We start from the raw sequence: 23063 nt of genomic DNA on the forward strand, positions 1-23063 counted from the left end.
TACGATAACTTATATTCCCCACTAACTCGAACTAGGATAACTCGAATTCCACACTAACTCGAACTAGGGTAACTCGAATTCCACACTAACTCGAACTAGGGTAACTCGAATTCCCCATAAACTGGAACTATGTTAACTCGAATTCCCCACTAACTCGAACTAGGATAACTCGAATTTCCTACTAACTCGAACTAGCCACTTCTTGAACTAGGATAACTCAAATTCCTCACTAACTCGAACTAGAATAACTCGAATTCCCCACTAACTCGAGCTAGGATAATGCGAATTTTCCTGTATAATGGTCCTCCATTAAGCATACAGACTTTGCATAAAAAGATATCATAAGATGCCTTTTGAACTGAAATAACAGGCTCCTAACCAGCTATTTTCATATTGAGGAGACAAAGTGCGCTTTCTTAAACAAAAATGTTTCCTCTATGGGTACCAAATATGAGACTCCCGCTTTTGCCCAGTCCTGCACTATGTACGCCTTGTTTTTTCTCCATTTCCACTACTGTCCAAATATGAGAGATTTAACTGTATAACCCGAAGTGTTGTGAAGCGATTTTCAGTGAAGCGCGTACTTCAGATTGATCTTTCTTTGCAAGCTGAGCTTGACCGTGTCCCGATCATGTATTCCTGTTCACTGGGTCAATGCGTTGGAAACAACTCTTCCATAGTAGACAACAGTTATCTAATAATTGAAAATGTTTTTTTTTTTAAAAACACGTGGAAACAGTCCTTGATTATTGAATCGGAATCAAAAGAGACAGAGATATAAAATGACTTGAAAGGGATCTGTAGGAGGAAAAGCCCGCTTCATTAATGATTAATATCCATGTGGCTCGGTGAGCTAATGAAATCACCATGCATTTCGGGCTACTAAGACCGCGATCAGGAAAAAATGGCGAGGAAATGAAAAAAAGATGAAAATTCTCTTTTCTTTACGATATTTCAACTTAAACATGAGTACGAAATAGTCTAACTCTGTGGTTGATATAGTCAACTAGGAACAAAGGTACGTGGTGTATTTGTGTGGTATTTGATGAACTTTTTGTGCCTATAGGACGCAACTGGAGACCCCGACATTAGCGCAGGTTTTTATATTCAGAATTAAGATTATCGCTTATATCTTACCATTTTAAATTATTTGTTTTGAGAAACATTTTTCTTTTGTTATGGTTCTACTACCAAAATCTAGACACAATACGGCACACGCTAATTTACAGGTTGTTGTTATTACGGAAATCGGAACTCAAATGCGGTTGTTAAAATGGTCTTGTGTTCATCTCCCGTCGGCCGGCTTATGGAAAGAGCGGAAGTAGAAAATAATGCGAGAAGCATGAGAGTGACATGAACAACACACACAAATATCACACACAAACTGTGTTCGAGCAAATCAAAACTGTCGAAAAGCATGAGCAGAAATATTTGAAAAATAAGTCTGCACTTAAAACCATTTTGGCCTTGAGTGTAATTTACAGGAATATTAGGTTACTAGTGAGATTGATGTTGTCGTGTTTTGTTGCCTATCCTCAGGACCAGAGTAGACATGAAGGACAAGACCTTGCTGTTGCTCTTTCTCTCGGCCTTGCTTTTAGCAGGTAAGCTCTACAAATGCAGTTTGATGAAAGGTGTTAAACGTCAAGTCTCCGACGTTCTTCCTAATATCAAAAGTGTAAACTTTAATCAAACAGTGAGCATGCTTAGGGGACCAATTTCATCAGCTCTTAAAAGTTGTACGTTGCTTAAACGATTCCTATCAACTGCAGGTATTGGGTCTGGTCCGAGGTCTCCAATGTCCGTAGAGGCGGGTACGAATAAGGGGTACGGAATAATGGGCACTACAGACAAGGAAGACAGCGAAGAATGGGGGAAAGAAGAAGCGAGGAACTTCAAAACAACGCCTAAGCGACCTAAGGTGTCATCGGCCGAAAGTGGAAGCGGCGAAGGAAGCGGATTTTCACGACAGATCATAGCAGCTGGGGAAGGACTATTGCAAAAACAATTCGACAAATTCAAAGCGCCAGCAGCATCTAAATTAAATCGTGACGTGATGGGTGTCACTCGTGTGCAAACGGAAGAGGAAGCGGCGAGGATTATCAATGAGGCAGTGCAAGAGAGAATCAAGGAAAATACCACACCACCTCCACCGGGAATGCCAGCGCCAGTACCCGGTGGAGACATGGAGAAGGTCCAAAACGTCGCTAATAAAGTGATTAGTGGTACCCTGCCCAGTGTTGAGCATCCCGAACAAGAGACAGTTGGCAACCCTTCTATTCCTGATGCAATAGTTGGGGGAGGTGGTCAGGCAGGTAGTCAGACTAACGTACAAGCAACCGGTCAAACAGTCACTCAGCCAGGGCAACCTGGACAAAACGCCATCTCCGTCCAATCCAACACAAACGTGAATTCGGATAAAGCCTCTTCTGAGACAAACATGGGAGTAATCTTAGACACGAACACTACTGTGAGCACATACAATATCACCGCCCCTCCGCCTGGAAGCTCCATTGATGTGAACATGGGTAAAAATGGCGCCCATGTAATGATGACAACAGTGAACAGTAACAATCAAACAGTTGATGCTAATGGAACGTACATAAACCCCTTATATAACCCCCCAGACACGGCTGTCACACCGCAGGGTACAGACGCTTATAATGTGTCGGAAGTCAAGCCACCTCAGCAGCAACAGCCGCAAACGATGCCAACATCCCAGCCTCAACAACTACAAGAACCATCCCAAGAAACGATACCAACGCAAAAGCCATCACAACAGCTACAACAAACTCAAGCACAATTGCCACAACAGCCACAGGAAACGCAAGAACAAGCACAGGCAACTCCGCAGCAACAACTGGCGACCCAGGACAAGCAACAGGCAACCCAGGGGCAGGAACAGGAAACTCAGCTGCAACAGCAAGCAACCCAGGTTCAGCAACAGGCAACTCAGCTGCAACAGCAGGCAAACCAGCAGCAGGAACAGGCAACTCAGCTGCAACAACAGGCAATTAGCCAGCAGCAACAAGCGGCCCAGGAGCAGCAACAGGCAACGAACCAGCAAACACAGGGAGGACAAGCACAACAGGCAGCAGTTCCCCCACCACCCCCTCCACCATCAGTAGCACCACCACCACAGCCATCTTCAGCCCCAACAGTAGCGCAAATGCAACAACCGCAGCAACCGTGGACGTATCCGCAGTCCGAGTCATCAACTCCAGCAAACCAGTCGTCAACAGTTTCACCAAGTCAAAGTATGCCTCAGCAACAGAGTTTTCAAAGTGTCAGCAATTCGCCATCGCCAACGATTCCAGCAGGTGGAGTGGTGGGCCGTGTGAATCAGTTGCAAGGTAATGGGGTGCCAAACGCAGGGCAACTCCCAACTCCATGGTATACACAAGCAGGTGGCGTCAATGGACAACCTCAATCAGCGGCATCAAATAATAGTGTAACAGCTAGACCTTCGGCAGGGTACACGTGGCCGACTATTACTACTGAAGCACTTAGACCCACCGATTACCCGCCTCAAGTAATGAACATGTCAATAGGACCTACAACCCCATCTGGTGGGTACCCAATATCTAAAAATATGAACACGCCACAAACGGACCAGCCAACAGTCCCTTCAACACAAAACGTTGGTCCTATGCTCTCCAATGCCCCGGGTGGAAAAATTCTAATAGTCAGCAATACTACTTTCCTAATTGGTGGACAAGGGATTGGAGATAAAGGAGGTTTGTCCCCAACATCTAACCAGCCGATGGCACAGAATGAAGCTAGTCAGCCTGAAGTACTCCCCAGTATAAATACCCAAACTCAATCTCGACCTACTAAAGACATGTTTCAAGGGCCTGAAAGTTCCCTTCCGACATACTCGCTACCGAAAAATTTTACTAACGCTGTTTATCAAAATCGGCCAGGTAGTTTACCTGATGAGGCAGTTGCTGAGACGTCAGTTAACATATCTTTTCCTGGTGCCAAACCTGGACAAGTAGTGCTACTTCCGAAGAAAGTGAAGAATGACCCGAATGAAGAAGCTCAGCTTGTTCCATTGGTCGACAAAGGAAAGACAACTCCACAACCAACCGCGCCTCCTCCTGCACACACATTTGTCCCTACTGTAATGGGAAGCAAACCAACTGAGATTGGTACTGTTGGACCAACCGATATGAACCAACCAACAATCATCGGTTCCGTCACACCTACTGATCACATTACCACCGAGATGGGGACTGTCGTTCCGACAAACCCGGGACCAGGACTGGCACCGACACCGACTATGCCAACACTGGCTGGCGATGGTTACAAGATAGAGACAAGCCTCCGGTTGAAGTTTGGGGAAAATAAACAGTTGCCACTCAACATGATAGTTGGTGATAAAGATAACACCAATCTTGTCAAGATGCCGCTTGGACCAAGCCGTGAAAGAATTAACAACCCGATGCACTTTGACGAAGACATGTATCAAGAACGCTCTATGGCGGGACAGGCTGTCACTACCGTAACTCCATCCAAACCTGACATAAGACCCACGCCTGATCCGTATGGGGGTATCAAGGATGCTATTTTGTCGGTGGATATCTCTCAACTAAAGCCTGGTCAGTTACTGAGTCTCCGTTTGCCCAACAGTCACAAAAGTGATCTGTTCAAAGTGAAGGACATCAAGACCAGGGATTCAAGTATTGAAGCGTTTACGAAAGATGAAGTTGGTAGTCACGACGGGATACAACCAAGCAAAAGGCACCTGTTGTATGCAATTATAGAAAAAGTGAAAAAGAATAGAAAGTATGCCAATGCAATGAAATCACTTTTTACAATGGGGAGCCGCCGATCGGAGAGTGAAAGTCCTCTGTTGATTGTAAAGAGCGCTCTAAAGCGTGCAAGAATAATAAATTTGCCAAAGAAGGACAAATCCAAGAAATACACCATGAAGGAATTAGAAAGACGAAGTGAGGAGGCGCTAGAGAAAATGTTTCAAAGAAATATATCTAAGTCTACCAAGGCTACGCTTCATTCAAAACACTCAGAGGAAGTCGAAAAGCGAACTCTAGGACTGAAACATCTTTATAAAAAGGCTAGAATAGGAAGAAAAACTAAAAAAGCCAATAGAAAGGGCCAGGATATCACCGGATCGAAGAAAACTGATGGTACATTCAAGATTACACTCAAACTCAAAGGGGAATCCGATGATGACAGTGGCCTCCATGTCGATGAACCACCAGAGGAAATGAATGACCCGCTTTTTGGCAAAAAGAAGAAGTTGACGTTTAAGGGGAAATTTAGCGACAAAAAATCAAAAGAAGATAAGTCAGAAGAGGAGGAGGAGGAGAAGGAAATGGGATCCAAGGGTGGGAAGAAGAAAGGAAAGTCTGGCAAGGTTGGTGCAGCAGGGAATAGCACTGGTACGGGTAATGGGGCGTCCCAGGGTGAAAATAACAACTCTCAAGCTGGACAAGAAGGAGGAAACATGGCAAACGGTAACGGAAACCAAGTAAATCCGCAACAACAAGCGAATACGGGTAACCAAGTCCCACAACAATCGGGCAACGCCGGAAATAACGGTGACAATGGGAATATAGGAGGAGCCAGCAACAATAATAACAACCAAGCAAATGCGAACACTAATCAACAAATGGCTGGTCAGGGTGCTGGTAATACTGGCGACTCTCCAAACACAAATCATGGAATAAATAACACTCCAGCTCAAGAAAACGGAAATATGGGTAACACAAATCAGGGAATAAATAATAATAATAATGCCATCCAGCAAGCCGGCAACATGGGTAACACAATTGCCAGTAATCAGCAGATGAGCGCTGCAGGGGTTAACGGAAATACTGGCAACGATAACACGGGTAATGTAAAAAACATGACCAACGTTATCATACAAGACGAGAAAGGGAACACCATATTCAAGGGCCCTGTTAACGTAGCAACACTGAACGAAACTGTAGTTAAGAACGGTGGCGGAGATAAGGCAAGTTTCAAGCTAGAGAAAGCAGGATACAAGGTAGAGGAGAACACAGACTCACTTGGTATGGCAGTCATTGAAAAAAGCCTGCAGAAAACCTTTCATCCGGTGAAGAAGACAAACCTTTTCAAGTTGACTGATCATAGAAACAAGCGAAGAAGAATTCGTAGGTCTATAGAAGAGAAAAATCAGACAACCGAAGAGAACAACGCTTCTAAGAGAACTGAAGGGACTTTTGAGATTGAACTGAAAATGTCCGACGAGAAGAAGAAAGAGGAATCAGATGAAGAGTTCCGAGATGACACTTCCAAACAAAGCGATAAAAAGAAAAAGATGGAATTCAAAGGGTCATTTTCAGACGATAAAAAAGAGGAATCTGACAATATTAAAAAGGGATCTGAAAGCAAAGAGTCCTTTGTAGTAATAAAAGATGAAAAAGGGAACATTTTGTACAAAGGGATGATGGATATTGATGCTCTGAAGAAAACAGAGAGTGATGGTAAGAGCGAAAAGCTGAAAATCAAGAAAGTGGATTCTGATGAACCATCTGATAAGGAGGTCCTGCAAGACGCACTTCAAAGAGTAAACGCAATTCGCCGAGAAGGAATTGCAGCGGCGGCTAAACGAATTGAAGGCCTCACCTTAGAGCTGGAAATGTCAGACGATAAAAACGCAGAAGCAAAGATTGTCCCAAATGACAATAAGACAAATAACAAGGATTCAGAGCTCGCGAAAAAGGGACAGACGAAACAAGGTCGGAAAATATGTAACGTTTTCATTGAAGATGCAAAAGGAGAAGTTCTTTACCACGGCCCCATCGATATATCAGCATTAAAACAAACTTCTGAGATAAACCCCGAGGTTCCAAATACACCAAGAAAGAAAACGTTTCCTCAAAATTACGCAAACATTGATTCCCCTGAAATCACTCAAGCAATGGGAGGATCTTATCCAGGAGTCGATGACATCATGTTTGACAAGGGAAAGAAGCACCGAAGGTCCTTAGAACTGATTACTGGAACACCTGAAAGTCAGCAAGACAGTTCACGCGCCGATAACCCGCTTCCAGACAGCAACGCAGATAAGAAAACAGATGGAACTTTTAAACTTATGGTCGAGGTGGCAGATAAGGACCAGAATTCAGATCAAAATGATGCCGCAGCTAGGCAAATTGCCTCGACTACCCACAATGATGATGATAAGAAGATGACGTTTTCAGGAACATTTATGGACGACAAGGAAAAAGGTGACGAAAAAAAATCTGATAAGAAGAAAGCGAAAAAAGGAAAAAAGGAATCGGAGGAGAAAGAATCAGAAGGAGATAAAAAGAAGAAAAAGAAAACTGAAGAAAATGAGGAAGAAGAAGAAAAAGAGAAAAAGAAGGAAAAGGAAGACAACGAGGAAGATGAAGACAATAAAAAGAAAAAGAAAGGCGAAAATGAGAAAGAAGAAAAAAAGAAAAAGAAAAAGGAAGAAAACGAAGAAGAGGACGATAAAAAGAAAAAGAAAGAAGAAAACGAAGAAGAAGAAAAGAAGAAAAAGAAAGGGAAAGGAGAAAATGAAGAAGAGGACGATAAAAAGAAAAAGAAGGAAAACGAAGAAGAGGACGATAAAAAGGAAAAGAAAGAAGAAAACGAGGAAGAAGAGAAAAAGAAGAAAAAGAAAGAAAACGAAGAAGAGGATGATAAAAAGAATAATAAAGAAGAAAACGAAGAAGATGAAAAGAAGGAAAAGAAAAAGAAAGAAGAAAACAAAGAAGAGGACGATAAAAAGAAAAAGACAAAGAAGAAGAAGAAGAAAGAGGAAGAGGAACAAGAAGAAGACGAGAGAAGAAGAAAAGAAATTCATAACGGTTTTAGTGACAACAACGGACGTGATCAAAAAACCAATGTCATCATCGAAGATGACAATGGAAATGTTTTATATCAAGGGCCGGTAAACATTGATGCACTGAACAAGACAATATCATCTCGTGAAGGAACAAGCCAATACCTTCTTCGGAAGCAAGGCTACAAAATAGTAAAACATAACGTCAACAAAGACGCCATGCAGACACAAGCTGACTTACCAATCACTATACCTGCCGAGGATCCTAACGATAGCGCTATCTCTAAAACCAATAAAGGTACCAACACTTTTTACGTGTCCACGCGAATAAAAAATCCATCCAGTTCTGATAACCAGGAATATTCCCTCGACATTTCCACATCTGATGAGAACAATGAAATGAAGGATACAACATCTGCGAATAGTAATAAACAAAGTAATGAGATAACAACAAAAGCAGGTGGAATGAACCAGACTCCAACCTTAAGCAGCATACTTAAGACTCAAAGCAGCCCTCTTGAGGATACCAAGAATTCAGCACTTGGCTCTTTGAGAGCGAGTAGTGTCTTTAGCGGAAGTGAAACGGTACCAAACGGCCATGCAGAGCAACAGGGACATCATAACGCTATTGAAGTGATTGACAAGTCCTTCCATGATCAGCCAAATGATATGGGAACAATACGCGTGGTTAGTACAAGGGCCAATGAGACGAATGGCATAGTCGGCGGCCAGATAGTCCAGCCAGGGAACACAGCAACGAAGGTAGAGGACCAAGTAAAGGGAGTCGAAGCATTAAAGATTCCCCACGATAGCCCACCTCAAGAAAGTGCAAATCAAATCTCACAACAAGCTTTTAGTTCTACAAGACCTACAAGTGGCATAAAGCTGTATCAGGTTTTAAAACTCACGCGCCAGGATCTGCGAAAACTGATTTCAGGCAATCAGCAGAGCAGTATCCAGAGTATGCACGCTGATCAGCCGGACCACCCGAAGACCGAAAATGTACTGGACCGACAAGTGACATTCACCATCTCAGGACCTTTCCTTGACAAGACAGAAAAGGGAGACGTAAAGGAGCCAGCCCTTAGCAATGTGTATAACGATAACCCTGTACAGCAAAGCAAGACGCACGATTCAGGTCCCAATACTGCCTTGACACCGGTTATCAACTCCACGAAAAGCGAGCCAATCCCTTTCCAGACGCAAGTAATCGTGAAACAGCCTTTTGGACAACCACCAATTAAGTTAGACGATAGCATCTTAGTGGGTGCTAGACCAAGACCGGAGTCTGTTAATCCTGTACATTCTCTTGATATGGTGCAAAATGATCAGCCAATGCAGGGATTTAGAGAGAGAATGAGGAGACCAAATGCAAGACCCCTCCAGATCTCCACTAACGAACCAGGCGGTATAGACGGTTCAACCGTAATCTCTGTTTTAGATGGACCAGGTCAAAGGCTTGATTGCAAAACAGTCCCTAACGGAGATGCCATGACTTTACTGAACTGTGGTCAAAAAGGTTACGCTAATAATCCTAACCCATTGAACATTCCACAAAGTGACCTTGCTCAGCCTCCTCTTGACGAGCGCCAGGCGAGCGACCAAAGCATGCTCCAGTCAATTATGGGAGCCCCTGACATTACAATGAACGAAGAACCCCAAACGAGGCATGGAAGACCGACCGCACCCATGCCTTATGGGACAGTTACCAATCCTGTATCTGTAAACAGAATGAACGAAGATATCAAAAAATACCTCGACAAAGAGATGTCAGATGAGAAGAAGATGATCCAAGACTTGTTGATAGGTTCAGGAACACCGAAGGCAACCCTTGGAGGGGAACGAGAAAGCTCGGATCCAATAGTTCCTTTTGGCTTTCAGTACTACCCCGGCCCGGAAGAACAATCGATGTTCAATATGGAGCGCGAAAATCCCATGTTTGGCCCAGTTTTGCGAGCGCGACCTCCTTTGTTCTCGGGAAATCCTCGCATGAAGCCACATAACATGTTCGTCGGACATCAACCCAGTGGTTCACCACCAGCTGTTGGCGCCAAGAAGGCGGTTTCTAAAGACTCCAAGCCTTCGTCTTCCCCAGACAAGAGGCTCTTCAGCAGGTCGCTCTCGTGGCGTCCATTCCACCCTCTTGTACCGATATTCGGGATAAACCTTCCATCTTGGAACTTCCGAAATGCCTACGCAAGGTCGGGGCCTTGGAGAGTAAGTGGGTGGAAGCCATTTGGGATGAGGTCGACCATGTGGAGACCCAGGCTGTGGCTGCCGCCCTTTATAAGCACACCGATCATTAGCCCGCCAATCCCTGTCCGACTGGCAGAACAAAACACAAAAGCGTGCAAGAAGGATAAGAGTGACAAGAAGTGTAAAAGCCGCGATGAACGCGCTATGGGGGAGTGGGAATGGCTGGGTCGGGTGCTGTGCAGCTGTCCTTGTTGTATAGAGTGCGTAGACTGGTAAAGAGTGTGATACTGTAACAGTACACTTTGATAAAACACGACGCTAGCGATGAAATATGATGGCCGTGATGAAGGATGATGGCAGTGACTTTGTCATGAACTATCGTGCCAATGATAAATTGGCAAAATGATGCCAGTGAAAAATGGTAACCCTGACATGGATAGACTATGGTGTTTGTGGTAGTAAATAGTGGCAATACGACCCGTTGCAAAGTTAGACTGTAGTCTCTTTGATAGCCGTCGAGGCAAGTCCCTTCGATTACAGAAAGAACAGTGACAGTTTTGCATGTTTAACTCACAATTAAAAAGTCATAAATCCACAAGAGATCCACTAAAATCGTTAGTATTTTTTATGTTACTTATTATCATCTCTGAGTGTGGAATCGAGAGAAAGTCTGAGCTTTGTTTATAACGCTTTAAAAATGCTTACAAGGCATTGTATGGGAACCTATATTATAGCCATCTTGGTTGTAAGTTCTTGTTGGTGAAGGCATGTTTACTTGAAGAGAAAGAACTTGGTAGCTGCACTAGAATTATGCTTTTACCTTTATGGTATTTATAGAGCTTTGAATCGGTTTTCGATCACATGAATGCAAGCAATTAATAAAAACTTATTAAACACATGAATATTTGTATTTTTTTCTTTAATGTAAACGAACTTTTAACTTCTTTTAAGAAAGCTTTTAAAAGCTTTTAAAAAAGCCTTTATCTAGCTAGATTTCATGCTGTACAGTACGGTATATCACAGTAAAGTACAACATCAGTGGATGTTGTAGACAAAAGCGCCTATTATTCCGTTCCCTGGAGTGGATTTTTGAAATACAACTCCCAAAGATTTGCTAAAACAATTTTTGATCTGTGGGGCACTCTGGAGCGATCGGTGCGTAGTGACCCTTCCAGGTGACATCTCACTCACTACCTGCTGAAATGCTATACGGTTGCTCTTAACCATTACCTCACTATATAACCACGTGACAAAGGAGACAGCCATTTTGTTTTTTTGAAGGAAGAAGAAGTGAGAAATCATGTCTTGGAAAGAACAAATGTGGCTACATTGATATTGCTATTGTGTGGACTGTAACCGGTGAAGATTGGTAATCACAAATAATATTTATTTACCTGTTTTCGTCATGTAATTATCATTAGACATTTCCACCATTGTTCTAGCCTGGACAATTTTTTTTCCTTCCCAATTAAAAGTATGTGTGCTGAGTAAAAAATTATCTACTCGGGATTTAAGAACCTCTGTGTCTTTATTTTCACGAATTAGTGCCTATCATTGTTATCTTTACCGAGTCATGATGTTGTTCAGGTCGGCTGGACAGAGTGGTCGCACGTCGTCTCCGAGGCAGTCACCGTGTTCGCCATGATCACTCTAGTGTGGATAACAGTACTAATGGCTATGCACTACAGCCATGCCAACCCTTCAGGTAAGATACTGCGAACGTGCACGTGCAAATTTACCATAATGCATCGCGTGGGTCCGTATCTTGGTTATCTCTCTTGCTTTGGTGTAAAGATCAAACCTTGACAGACCCTTGAAATTTGTACTGTACTGGAGAAGTCTTTGTACCATGTTGTTAAGTGCTACTTCCTTGAACGAAAATGACTTCAATGGTCTTAACAGGATGTAGGAGTGATCTATGCCAATAGTTGTGTTACCAGTGATGTGCTTATATTTGATTGTAGGTCACAAAGCACTGCATCTTAACACCAAGAAAAGCTTCCTTGAAGATGCAATGAAAGAAATGGAGTATGGCGACAAAGGTGGCAAAGGCACACATGGCAAAGAGGCAGGCACTAACCACAAAACGAACAGCATAGATACAAACCACACAATAACGCAAACGGCACAGAAACTTACTCGCCCAAACAAAGAACAAAAAACGATCTCAACAGTAACCAAGATATTTCCTTCAACTCTACCTGACAAGAAACCAGCAAAGAAACTTTCACAATCCCCTCTTGCAGTAGAATCAAACAAAACATTTGATAGGAAAATCAATAAGGAAATAAGAGGCGAAGTCAGAGAAATAGTTAGCATTGCTAAGAAAATAAACGTAAAGGCTTTGACAGATGCTACACCAGGAATGGACAAGAAAAGTGAGACAAGCACTGGAAGCACCGGGAAAGGATCTTTAAGTTATCAAGGGGACCTAAACCCAGAAACTGTCAATGTTCTACAGAAATTTGTAGAAAACATGTTGCATGATGAGGCAGAAAAGCGAAAGAATTCGGCCAATGCAGAGACTATTGGTGTAGACGGTAACAAGACACAGAGCGACGGAAATCTAGAGAACAAGTCCTTGAGGGCACCTATTAGCTCGTATACTAAAAGTGCTGCGACCCAAGGGGGAGAAAAGTACCAAATAACACCAGTGTATCGCTTAAAAGCACAAAGCAATTCGTCCGCGGGGAAAGTAAGTGATGACAATCAGAAAGAGAAACAACAAGAACTCGAGAATTTACAACAGCAGGCCCAGAAACTTTTGCTACAGAGAGAGAAAGAGGAAGAAATAGCTTTAAAAAACGCAGCGAATATAAATGGGGCCGAATCCAAGGCAAGCGTCGAGGGGGCTTCTTCCGCGAATCCCTTTAAAGATATCAAAGGATTAGGAAATGGCAAGCTCAAAGAGTTACCTAGAGGTTTTCTTGAACAATTTGTAAACATGCTGAAAGACAAGAAGCCAGTTGTTCAGGTGCCGAAGCGAGTGACGGAAGCAAGGAAGGCGTACGAGACGGCTAGAAAGTTAGTCAAGGCAGCACAAGCGAGAGAACAGTTGTACAAAGCTGAACAGGACTTCTTCGAGAAGGTCAAAGAAATGATGAGTAAGACGGAAGTCAAGGAACCAGGCCAAAAAAATCAGAACGCCGACGAAACGGCCAGTAAAACTATCAACGATGGTGGTGATAAAACTAGTGAGGCTGCATCAGCAAAATCGTTGGGTTCCTCTCTTCCTCTATCTACTTTGACAAGCGCAAACGATCTGTTTTCTGGGAAAGCGAATAATGCCAATGATCCGAGTATGAAAAAGTTTGACGAGGCGGCCCACATGGAAGAGAAAGTTGCACAACAGCAGGATCAGATGTACGAGGCACTTATCCACAACGCGCTTAGAAAATCCTTCCGAAGCGACGAGGACGATGATGAAAACGAGGAACCGGGTATCATACGAGGCGGGCATGACACTCCTGAAGAAGAAGATTACGGCGACTTCCAAGACAAAGACGAGGAGGCACAGAAGAAGTCACTTCTAGGAAACGGGGAGCATGACGGGAAAAATGATGACACCACTATTACTTTGAGGAGTCATATTGCCAAGAAACAAAATACAGCAATAAAAAAGCCGGAAAGTGTTCAGAATAGTTTCACCGCTGAAAACATTGATAAACTACCTAGCTTTATTTCTTAGAAGCATGGTAGTACTGAAACACTTGAATACTTTTAATTACATTTTGCTCCACTCAAAGCTAACTTGTATCATAAAAAATATCATGTAAGAGTAGTCTTCTTATTTATTAATTTTAATAAAAAAATCTCAGCAATCGACAATAGCTATCGATTAGAGGCTTTAAAAAACCCTTGTCAATGTTCCGCTTATAAAGGAGTGCCAACTTAGTAATACCTGACATACTTCACATTCAAAGTTGCTAATGTATTCTTACATCACCACCTTTCAAGTTTTCACGGGTACACCGAAGAAATTTCGTCGACTGCACTTTCTCTTTCCTCGTTCAGATTAAAAGGTAAGAAAGAATAAACTATCTGACCGATAAAAGCCTTTATTTACGCGGTGGTGGTCTGTGATTTGTCTAGGCACAGGTTATTTACACTAAGTTGATAACATAAACATTTCTAAATGGTTAATTGGCTGACCGATTTGAAAATATGGATATAAGTAGAATTCTATCTGCCTTAAAAAAAAGCTCACATTATGAAAGCTCACATGTGAAAATAAAAAGTCCTAATAAAAATGACATTCAGACAAGAAAATCCTTTGTAAGGGTTCCTTAAAGATTACTCATGCGTTTTGGTAGAATAGTAAATTCAGCTGGTTTTGCCCCATACCATGAATAAGGACTTCACGGCTGATCAAACCCGTTACTTGCTCGTCGTTTCTGTTGTACTAAAAAAAGCTTATTCCCCGATGTAGAGGAAATATACAATCTTACGGCGCTGTGATGATTCTTTGCAGTCTGACCCTCTACCTATTTTAATCAAAAAACAAATATGACCTCTTGAGAGAAATCCAAGGAGGATGACGATGTGGAGACGGTACTCTATCGTGGTACTGATTGTACTAGACTTGCTTCTTTGTATAGGTAAGTTCATAAAATGTAAAGATTGCGCTTTCTTATTCTTTGATTTGACCAGGAAAATAATGTCTCCCGCAGGTACAGCCCAACAAATCAAGTCCAAGAAAGGTAAGCCAATTATTGTTATTATGGGGTCGATGGAAACTGTACTGGATGGATAGCAACGACGTGCCTTGTAAACAGAGTTAGTAACTGAAATACTAATTGCCAATCCGATAACAAAAACGGACGGAAACAGAACAATGCAGTGTAAACAATGTAAGGATAAATGTTCTTATCATATACAGTGACGAACCCATTTTATTCTAGCAAATTTGGATCCGCAAATGTTTTATGTTCGATATTTTTTTATGCTAGATTATTTACTACCCATTTCCCTGGTAGGGTTGGGACAGTGTTATGATACAAGTACCTTATTAATGTTCTAGGCTGCATAAGAAAAGAGACGTCCGAGTTCAAAGATGGAGGCGTAGAGACGCAAGACCTAATCGATCCAGATGAGAACGGCGTCTACCACACCAACACAATAAACGATATAACATTGTTAGGGAAGAAATCCAGAGTTAGCAAACACAAGGCGATAGAATGCGAGGATAAGGAGGACAGCTCTAGCGGCGACGACGAGGGAGAAAACACTCCCGAAAATATGCTACTCAAAGCAACACAACAGGAACCTTCAAATGGTTCCAGAAATAATGAAAACACTAAGACTACCGAAAGAAAGTCTGACGTTTCAGACAGTCTAGGAGATGAGAAGTTGAAGATTAAAGATCTCCAGTCAAGTATTCATCGCAATTTAGTTAAACTTTTTCATCATCTGAGGCACTCTGCTAGCGGAAGGGCCAAAGACGAGGAAAATAAAGAAGTCATGAAAGAGAAGCAGGACATTGTGGCAGAGGAGAAACAGATCGCAGATCTCCATCAAGTGTCGTCGAGCTTTCTTAAAGGCCTAGAGCACGAAGGCGATGTATCTAAGCTCCTCCATAACAACCCTAAGCTGGGTCATCTGCTTCTTGTTAACGAGGGCAGTGGAGAGGAGGAGCGAAAGAATGCATCACAAGCGGCGAGAAAAGACAGCAAAGCAGATAACCAACAGCGGAAAGTAGTACATCCTAATGGAACAATTCAGATTCATACGAACACAGAAGATGAGATTGCAAAATCTGATAAGCATAACAGTAGTAGATTCGATATCAAGCTGAAAGCGTTTCTAGACGCCAAACGTCTTAGCAACGGCAACCTAACAGCGTTACACAAGATGGTAAACAAGATGCTGAAACATCAGAATACAACAAAACTTGGGGCTCACACCTTGCCCAAGCCAAGTCCACACAAGCCATTCGTAGTGTCTAAGCACGACCCTTACGCCGAGATTGCGGCAAGTCCAGATCACCCCAAGTTGCCACCCCACATCAAGGTCCCGAAGAGCAGTTCCCTGATTCCTGTGGGTCTTCCAAACGAAGATGACGCAGACGATACCGGACCACCTGAACCACCAGCGGTACCTAACGACAAGAAGGAAGACCACGCCTCACCAGAGTTTCCCGCTGTAGGGGGAGGGGCGATGGATGGAGCAGGACCCATGATAAGGCTGCCCCCGCCCATGGCAGGTAGGGTTCTCTAGTTTTGTTTGGCGAGGCTGGGTTAATATTTCCGTGTCTTTATCAAGTCGGGGTGTCGTGAGTTAAATAGACATTTTCCTGAACAGCTAAGCTCGTGATAATAAGTCCAATGTTCTAACCTACTGTGCTTTATAAGGTGTAGATGGAGCTTCTGAGGCCCCGGGACAAAACGATGGCACCATGGCAGGTGAGAGTTCCAGCGATGATAATCATACAATGATATAATGATTACAAACGGTAATAAGCAGAGGGATAATTTTGTGCATGACAAGGAAAGGAAACAATACTAAACTCAAATTAGGAATTCTGTTATTACTTTTGGGGTCAATAAGTTCGGGATCGTCAATAAGACAGACAGCATAAGCCAGCTTTTTTGTGAACGTAGTCTAATGCAAGCGGTTCCTTTTTAAATAAATGCCGTCTTTGCTATTTGACATTAATAGGAATGGTGAATCCAGACTTGACGAACCAGAAGGCTTTTGACGAAATGCGCGCTGAGGCTGTCCAAGACCAACTACAGGAGCAGCTGCAGAGACAGGCTATGGAAGGCATGGGAATGGGCGGACGGGGCATGAGGGGCGGAGGGATGCCGAACATGGATGGGTTTGGCGGAATGGAAGGTGGAATGAATGGAATAGCAGGGATGAACGGAATGGGTGGTGGAGCAAATGGAATGGCTGGCGGAATGAACGGGATGGAAGGTGGTATGGATGATATGGCTGGTGGAATGGGAGGAGGAATGAATGGCATGGGAGCTGGAATGAATGCCATGGGAGGAGGACTGAATGGAATAGGAGGAATGAATGGTATGAGAGGAATAGGAGGTATGAATGGAATGGACGGGATGCGAGGATACGAGAGAGGTCCGTATGGAGGAAGTGAATCATTTGGTTTGGACAGAGACGAGTACCCGGGACAAGATGATGCCTACAGAAGGAACCCGTATGAGGACCAGTCCCCATTTTCCATGGGTGGGTACGGAGGTGGGGACCCCATGCTAGGGAGCGACGGAGCAAATGGTGTTCCGTCTTTGATTGACGAGCCAGCAGTGGGAAGGGACGTGGTTCCCCTTGGGTACAGACACCGAGCGTCCAGATACCGCACACTCTACACGCCGAGGTTTTATGATGATGATGATGATGATGAAGATGATGACGGTTACGAAGATGACACAGCTTCGCCTAGCGTCCGCACCCCCGAACACGAGAGAGATGATGACGAAGAAGATCTAGATGATGGCTATGGCGCCGAGTACGACAGGAAAACCAAGATCGCTAAAGTACACGACAGCGGAACTACTACAAATGTCACGAAAAATGCCACCTGAAAGGGACATGACGTATTTACCATGTGATATCTACTTTGCTCACCCAAAATGGGGATAGAAAGCCGTTTGCTTACAAGGACTAACGGATACAAATTCCATATTGCTTTTATAATCGCGAGATAAACTTGACGAATTTGCAATTTTCGCAAACCACCTGCATCTTTGTAAGATTTATCAGAATGGAGTATTGAAATAAAGTTGTACATTGGTTTTAATAAAGCGTCGTCTCGTACGCTTGGTTCGGTGAAGTGTTATGTGTGTTACACGATGACCCAATAGTTTTTACGGATAAACCAAGCTTTATTACAAAATAACAAGAGAAAAGAGCACCCCCAAGTCCCATTGAATTACTTTCTATCTAGTATTTCTAGTGCTATAAACATGGCAAAAAATGGAAGTAGTAGTATCTAAAGATCCTGTGTACCTTTAAGGCCAACTCCTGATCCTCGAAAAGCTCCATTATCCCTGGCCTTTTACTAAATAGCTGAAGCATCACTAGCCTTGAAGACAATAAACTATAAACATTCTACCTGATCTTCGGGACATGGCCGCGTAAGGCTCAGATAAGAGCTCTTGCTTATGATGGACAAACTTGCACTATCTGCCTTCACGAGGGAAGATCAATCGAGGAAGTGGACCGGCCGCCTTGGCCATTTTGTTAACGGCTTCAATCAGATATTTTTTTTGTTCCTCTAGAGGTTTGTCCTTGTGTTTGCCGGCGAGAATCTGCGCGACGTGACGCTCGCGTTTTTTGTACTCGTCTTTCATGGTGTACAGCCCGCAGATGACCTTATCGTAAGCTGTGGCGTCCTCGCTCCATTCCTTACTCAGGTTAACTCTGTGGACGGGTTTCTTGCCAGGGCAGAGTTTATGTAGTCGCGTCGTCGTTTTTATGCCTTTTACGGCTTCTGCTGCAACAGCTTAGGGAAATAGAGAGACTTCTCAACCACAGAAAACAAATTGAACAACATAATAAGTGCATTGAAAAACGTTCATACGAAATTCAGAACGCCATGTAGATGGTATATAGGTGTACAACATCTACATACCTAACTGTATGTGTTAACCGAAATGAATACAGTACTGAAAAATAGGCATCTTAAGCGAATCAAAAAAAAGAAAATAGGAAAAAAACGAGTAAATCCATCACTTACGATTTCCTTTTGGCTTCCCAAGAAGTTCTTTCAGCATATCTGTTTACAAATACATCATCTTAAGAAAACAAGTTTGAGACAATTCACCACTCCATTTTAAAGAAATTAAAGACATCTATAGACATACTGTATTCCCTGACGTTCCTCTTCTGGTCCACCTGGTCCACCACATTGTGGGCAAAAACTGCAAAATACCATGCATCGAATTGTTAAAAACTCTTCCTCTTATTGCCAAGGTCACGGCCTCAACACTTCAGATCACGTGCATCCCTCAACAGATGAATTCACAGCATATCTTAGGCCCCAGTACCCATGATTTTTTTGTGGGGGTGCGAAATCCGAAAAAGTTGGCCTAACTTTTCCGGGGGGGGAGGGATGAAATGAGTTCTCTGATAAAAATCTGACCATCCCCGAAAAAACAAAAAGGGATTTTTTTTATGCGTTGCAGTATCTCCACGAGACGTTTATTGTCGGATTTGGCTACATACAAGAGTAATCTAGATTATGCTTTGTAGTTTTGTTTACAAATAGAACGTCCATTGAGAACCGAAAGTGGACCTTCGGCCGTTATGGACCCCCTCTGGGTACGGGCCTGTATCATGAACAAAACCGTACGCAAGGAGTCACGTAGAGTTGTACTATTGTGTTTAATCACACACTAGGACATCTTCTATGGAACTGTTAGGCTGAACAAGTATCTACCCAAATAAAGAGCCGAAACAATGCATTCAATTCAATTTTAAGTTAGTTTGCGGACGGCACGAGGTCAATCGTGTTTCTGTATCATAATAACTCGCAATACCAGCCAATCCGGGAACGCATTTCAGCGTTGTTATACACACAACAAAAATTGTTATACACCAATTTCAATAAAGGTTGTCAGCTGAAGTAACCATGCGTCTCGAAGAATGTGGATAAATCAAAACAATTTTCCATTAAAGGCTGCCAATGCTTGGCTCTGACATTGCTGGAATTTATTTAACACCTTTAATTTTAGGAATAATTAGTACCCATAAACCATTTACCATTTGCGCTGACAACCTTTTGTGAAATAGGCGTATACGTTGTCGTGTGCAGGCTTATTAATATATAACAGGAAAATTAGCCCTTCTCAGGGGAATCTCGAATGAACAAGTTATACATACGATATGGATTTTCTTAAGACAGCCACGCCTAGGCACTTTAAACAGAAAATCGAGACATTTTAATAAAAAGAGTTGATTGACCTTTTACAGGTTTTACTTTACGCTTTAACACATGGGCGGCCATGCATAGAAACACAGAAGAGCAATCGAAAAAAAAAGGAACATTAAACTGCCCCTAAAGAAAAATGAAGGCAATAACTCTATAACAATAAAATAAAACTCTATTAAAAAATATATATTTTTTGTTTCTTCAGCCACGTCAGAGTCAATTTGTTTAGAAAACAATGTCTTTGTTACAAATGTAAAGTAATCATACGACCCTGGGTACAGCAATCATCCATTGATGTGTGCTTTCACAAAAACAATAAGTCGCTCGTAACTGAATCCAGAGATTAAATGATAACCTTACCTGCAAAGAAGAGGGTGAATGAAAACAACGACACAACAATCAAAGTTTGACCGTTCATTCTTCTCAATCGCTCATTGCTACAAAAGGTCCATCCGGCCACCTGGGATATAATAGCATTAAAACCTTGTTAAAAAGTATTAGAACTATAAAGGTAATGTAATTTACCAATTTAGAACAGCCAGATACGATTACAGAAGAAAACTCCATACAGTTCTACCTTAAGGTAGACTACATCATATTGGCATTGTCACTTTGAACAAAATTGTTATTTGTTGACCCGTGCGATACTTTTATTTCATTCTTAAACATATTCGAGCTCTTACTTAAACTCACAATAGGAGCATTCCAGCATATAGCGCTTACCTTCTGGGATTCAGGAAAGGCGAGATGTCCGATTTCTTGAGGGTTTTTGTGTTTCGTTCTCGCGAGACTAGCGCTAAGATGACATAATTGCGGCCGGAGACAGGTAATATCGAGTGAGACTGGTGGCTACAATAACACAAACACAGCTATCCACCTAGCACCGTACAAATTTTGCAACAAAATACGGCTATCCGTATGAGTCGAATTGTAAAATTACCATCGAAACCTTGCTTTATACGCCCAAACTTACGTCGATCTTTACGTCAAAATAGCATGTTAACCTACGTTAGATCTAAATCCGTATGTATTTACTGAAAATCGGCTATAAACTCCGTGTTTTTACAATTTCCCGCCAAACGATTTTGCAACGCGCGCGAAAATTTCACATTTGCTGGAATTTTTCTTGGGACAACAAACGCCTGCGCACTCCCAAACCCCTTGGCAAACCCTGGCTACGCTCTTGGCTGCTGAAAGTTGTCACCACGCAAACGTGCTGCCTGGCGGATATTTGTACGATCGACTCCTGCAAAAAATGTCATAATGAACTGTCATATGGTTGAAGCTGTGTTAACTATGTAACAGTTTTCTTTTTCCCCGCACAAGAGTCTTGAATTCAAGACCCTACAAAGCCACAGGCTTACCAACCTCTCAGTCGGTCCCTAGTCAATGTCAGTAACTAGCTCGAATATTTTCACGATTGATCACCTTCTGTAATTGTCATATAATTGTCTTATATACTAGAAAAAAAAGTCACAATAAACTCTTGTTGCTTTGTGATGTGTATTTATTCAGAATAAGCGGTATTTCTAACGTTTGAAGCAATGAGATTTTATTGTGACCTTTATTCTAGGATATAAGACAATTACAGGAAGTGATCAATCGTGAAAATATTCGAGCTAATTGCTGAGATTGACTAAAGACTGACTGAGAGGTTGGCAAGCCTGTGACAAAGCTATATGGATTTCCATCTTTCACGAAAAGATGAAAATAGCAGTTCCATACAAATGACTATTACAAGATTAATTTTTGAAATTGTGAGTTTGAACTGCAGCTATGCAAGGTAAAAATAGAATCAAGAATTACCAGGTTTGTTTAAAAAAAGTGAGATTCTTAAAATCTGAAAAAAAAGAAATATATTCCAACCTCAAAATATTGTCTGGTAATCCTGGTTTCCTGTAAAATGATACAAAATAGGATCCAGACCGGAAAAATAGAGTTGCTTTCCTATAAAGCAATTACAAACTAAAAAAATATATATCAATAATTATTAGCTAACAAAAGGGCCAAAGAGTATCATTTGGATCTGGGAGGGGGGGGGGGGGTTGTTGATTAGGTGAAGCCTGTCACATAATTTTTGGTTAAGTCCTTTTTTATCACGAACAAATGGTTCGTTAGTTTGAGATTTTGGCAGTCTAGGCATTACTGGTCTGTGTGGGAGGATTCAGTCACCTGGAGGTACGCGTCCCCCCATGCTCGAGAATCCAGCGTACTTTGCGGGCGCTCTCAAAGGTCACCAGTGACCCTGCCTTTTTAAGCTTTCAATCAGTTTGTTGAAAAAAGAAAAACATGCTGCAATGTTGTCAATGTGATGATTTGGTTTGGCTTACCCCGTCCCAGATTCGAACTGGAAAAAAATTGAGGTTTTACTCTGGTGGGGGCTAAGAAAGGTCTGGGTCCCACAAGAGGTTTTTTCCTCGCCCAAAACAACAAGAAACCTCAGTGGTGTAAGAGAGCATGCGTGACCGTGTACAGGCCGCGTGGACTGGGTGCGATTCGCAGCTGGAGTGCTGTTTGAGGGCTTATTTCTCGTCTGTTTTTTTGAATTTTAGAATTTTACTTGTCCACAACAAAACACGTTAGAGTGGAAAGGAATTGGGGGATTTCTAAAAGTAAAACTACCATCAAACAAGAGACGGCTCGGTAAACACAAACTGAAAATGTAAAAAAACATGATTTTTCGTGCTTAGTAGGCAAAAACCAATTTGCAATTTGTAATAAGCTATTAGCTAAGCAGGGGGGGATAGTCCATTTGTATTATAGTACTGGACATCCTGTTTCATATACTTTTCATTCATATTATAGCTTACTGAATGTTAAAAAAACTTGCGAAACAAACAGTTAATGTGTAGATTCTCTCTTCTACAGTCTCTAATCGATTCAAAAGGAATGCCATCTTCCCAAATTATTTAGGTACACACAAAATACGCCAGTAAAATCCGTTCCAACCTCTCTAAAAAACGCACACTTTTCTTCTTCCAAAAATGCAAACATGCTCCATAAATAAGAGCATGGTGTGTAATAAATAAATAAATAACTACTGTTAAAACTACCCCTTACTGTTACAATTTATCACCACCGTCTGTTTTTATTAGAATCCCTCCCCCCCACACACCTCCCGGATCAAAACTTGTCAAATTTGACATTTCGTTTTCTGCTATAAGAGCCGTCACATTT

The 23063-nt window shown here is 42.2% G+C and overlaps 4 protein-coding genes across 4 annotated transcripts; 3 read left to right on the forward strand and 1 right to left on the reverse strand.

Annotated features, from left to right (window-relative positions):
- Positions 1-861: 861 nt before the first annotated feature.
- Positions 862-10899, forward strand: LOC5515815. The gene is made up of 3 exons (XM_001635811.3): positions 862-1018; positions 1540-1604; positions 1773-10899. The coding sequence occupies exons 2-3, from the start codon at positions 1553-1555 to the stop codon at positions 10271-10273; spliced, it is 8553 nt and encodes a 2850-aa protein (XP_001635861.3). The 5' UTR covers positions 862-1018; positions 1540-1552; the 3' UTR covers positions 10274-10899.
- Positions 10900-11024: 125 nt separating this feature from the next.
- On the forward strand, positions 11025-13822 carry LOC125559016. Its single transcript, XM_048720739.1, has 3 exons — positions 11025-11366; positions 11585-11702; positions 11962-13822. The coding sequence occupies exons 2-3, from the start codon at positions 11639-11641 to the stop codon at positions 13683-13685; spliced, it is 1788 nt and encodes a 595-aa protein (XP_048576696.1). The 5' UTR covers positions 11025-11366; positions 11585-11638; the 3' UTR covers positions 13686-13822.
- Positions 13823-13934: 112 nt separating this feature from the next.
- LOC5515816 (protein MLP1 homolog) lies at positions 13935-17753 on the forward strand. Its single transcript, XM_032385597.2, has 6 exons — positions 13935-14019; positions 14469-14595; positions 14668-14697; positions 15018-16199; positions 16348-16398; positions 16655-17753. The coding sequence occupies exons 2-6, from the start codon at positions 14532-14534 to the stop codon at positions 17536-17538; spliced, it is 2211 nt and encodes a 736-aa protein (XP_032241488.2). The 5' UTR covers positions 13935-14019; positions 14469-14531; the 3' UTR covers positions 17539-17753.
- Positions 17754-17817: 64 nt separating this feature from the next.
- LOC5515758 lies at positions 17818-20755 on the reverse strand. Its single transcript, XM_032385600.2, has 5 exons — positions 20610-20755; positions 20247-20346; positions 18820-18876; positions 18693-18731; positions 17818-18458 (listed from the first exon to the last, which is right to left on the reverse strand). Exons 2-5 carry the CDS (start codon positions 20302-20304, stop codon positions 18136-18138), a joined length of 477 nt encoding a protein of 158 aa, XP_032241491.1. The 5' UTR covers positions 20305-20346; positions 20610-20755; the 3' UTR covers positions 17818-18135.
- Positions 20756-23063: the final 2308 nt, after the last annotated feature.

Source organism: Nematostella vectensis, chromosome 2, assembly GCF_932526225.1.
Source record: "Nematostella vectensis chromosome 2, jaNemVect1.1, whole genome shotgun sequence".
Classification (NCBI taxonomy): domain Eukaryota; kingdom Metazoa; phylum Cnidaria; class Anthozoa; order Actiniaria; family Edwardsiidae; genus Nematostella; species Nematostella vectensis.

Coding starts and splice junctions, on each gene's coding strand:
- LOC5515815 (XM_001635811.3), top strand. CDS start 1,553: ATGAAGGACAAGACCTTGCTGTTGCTCTTTCTCTCGGCCTTGCTTTTA. Junction 1,605..1,772: donor CTCGGCCTTGCTTTTAGCAG/GTAAGCTCTACA, acceptor TATCAACTGCAG/GTATTGGGTCTGGTCCGAGG.
- LOC125559016 (XM_048720739.1), top strand. CDS start 11,639: ATGATCACTCTAGTGTGGATAACAGTACTAATGGCTATGCACTACAGC. Junction 11,703..11,961: donor CAGCCATGCCAACCCTTCAG/GTAAGATACTGC, acceptor ATTTGATTGTAG/GTCACAAAGCACTGCATCTT.
- LOC5515816 (XM_032385597.2), top strand. CDS start 14,532: ATGACGATGTGGAGACGGTACTCTATCGTGGTACTGATTGTACTAGAC. Junction 14,698..15,017: donor ACAAATCAAGTCCAAGAAAG/GTAAGCCAATTA, acceptor TTAATGTTCTAG/GCTGCATAAGAAAAGAGACG. Junction 16,200..16,347: donor GCTGCCCCCGCCCATGGCAG/GTAGGGTTCTCT, acceptor GTGCTTTATAAG/GTGTAGATGGAGCTTCTGAG.
- LOC5515758 (XM_032385600.2), bottom strand. CDS start 20,304: ATGAACGGTCAAACTTTGATTGTTGTGTCGTTGTTTTCATTCACCCTC. Junction 18,732..18,819: donor GAGGAACGTCAGGGAATACA/GTATGTCTATAG, acceptor ATTTGTAAACAG/ATATGCTGAAAGAACTTCTT. Junction 18,459..18,692: donor TGGGAAGCCAAAAGGAAATC/GTAAGTGATGGA, acceptor TATTTCCCTAAG/CTGTTGCAGCAGAAGCCGTA.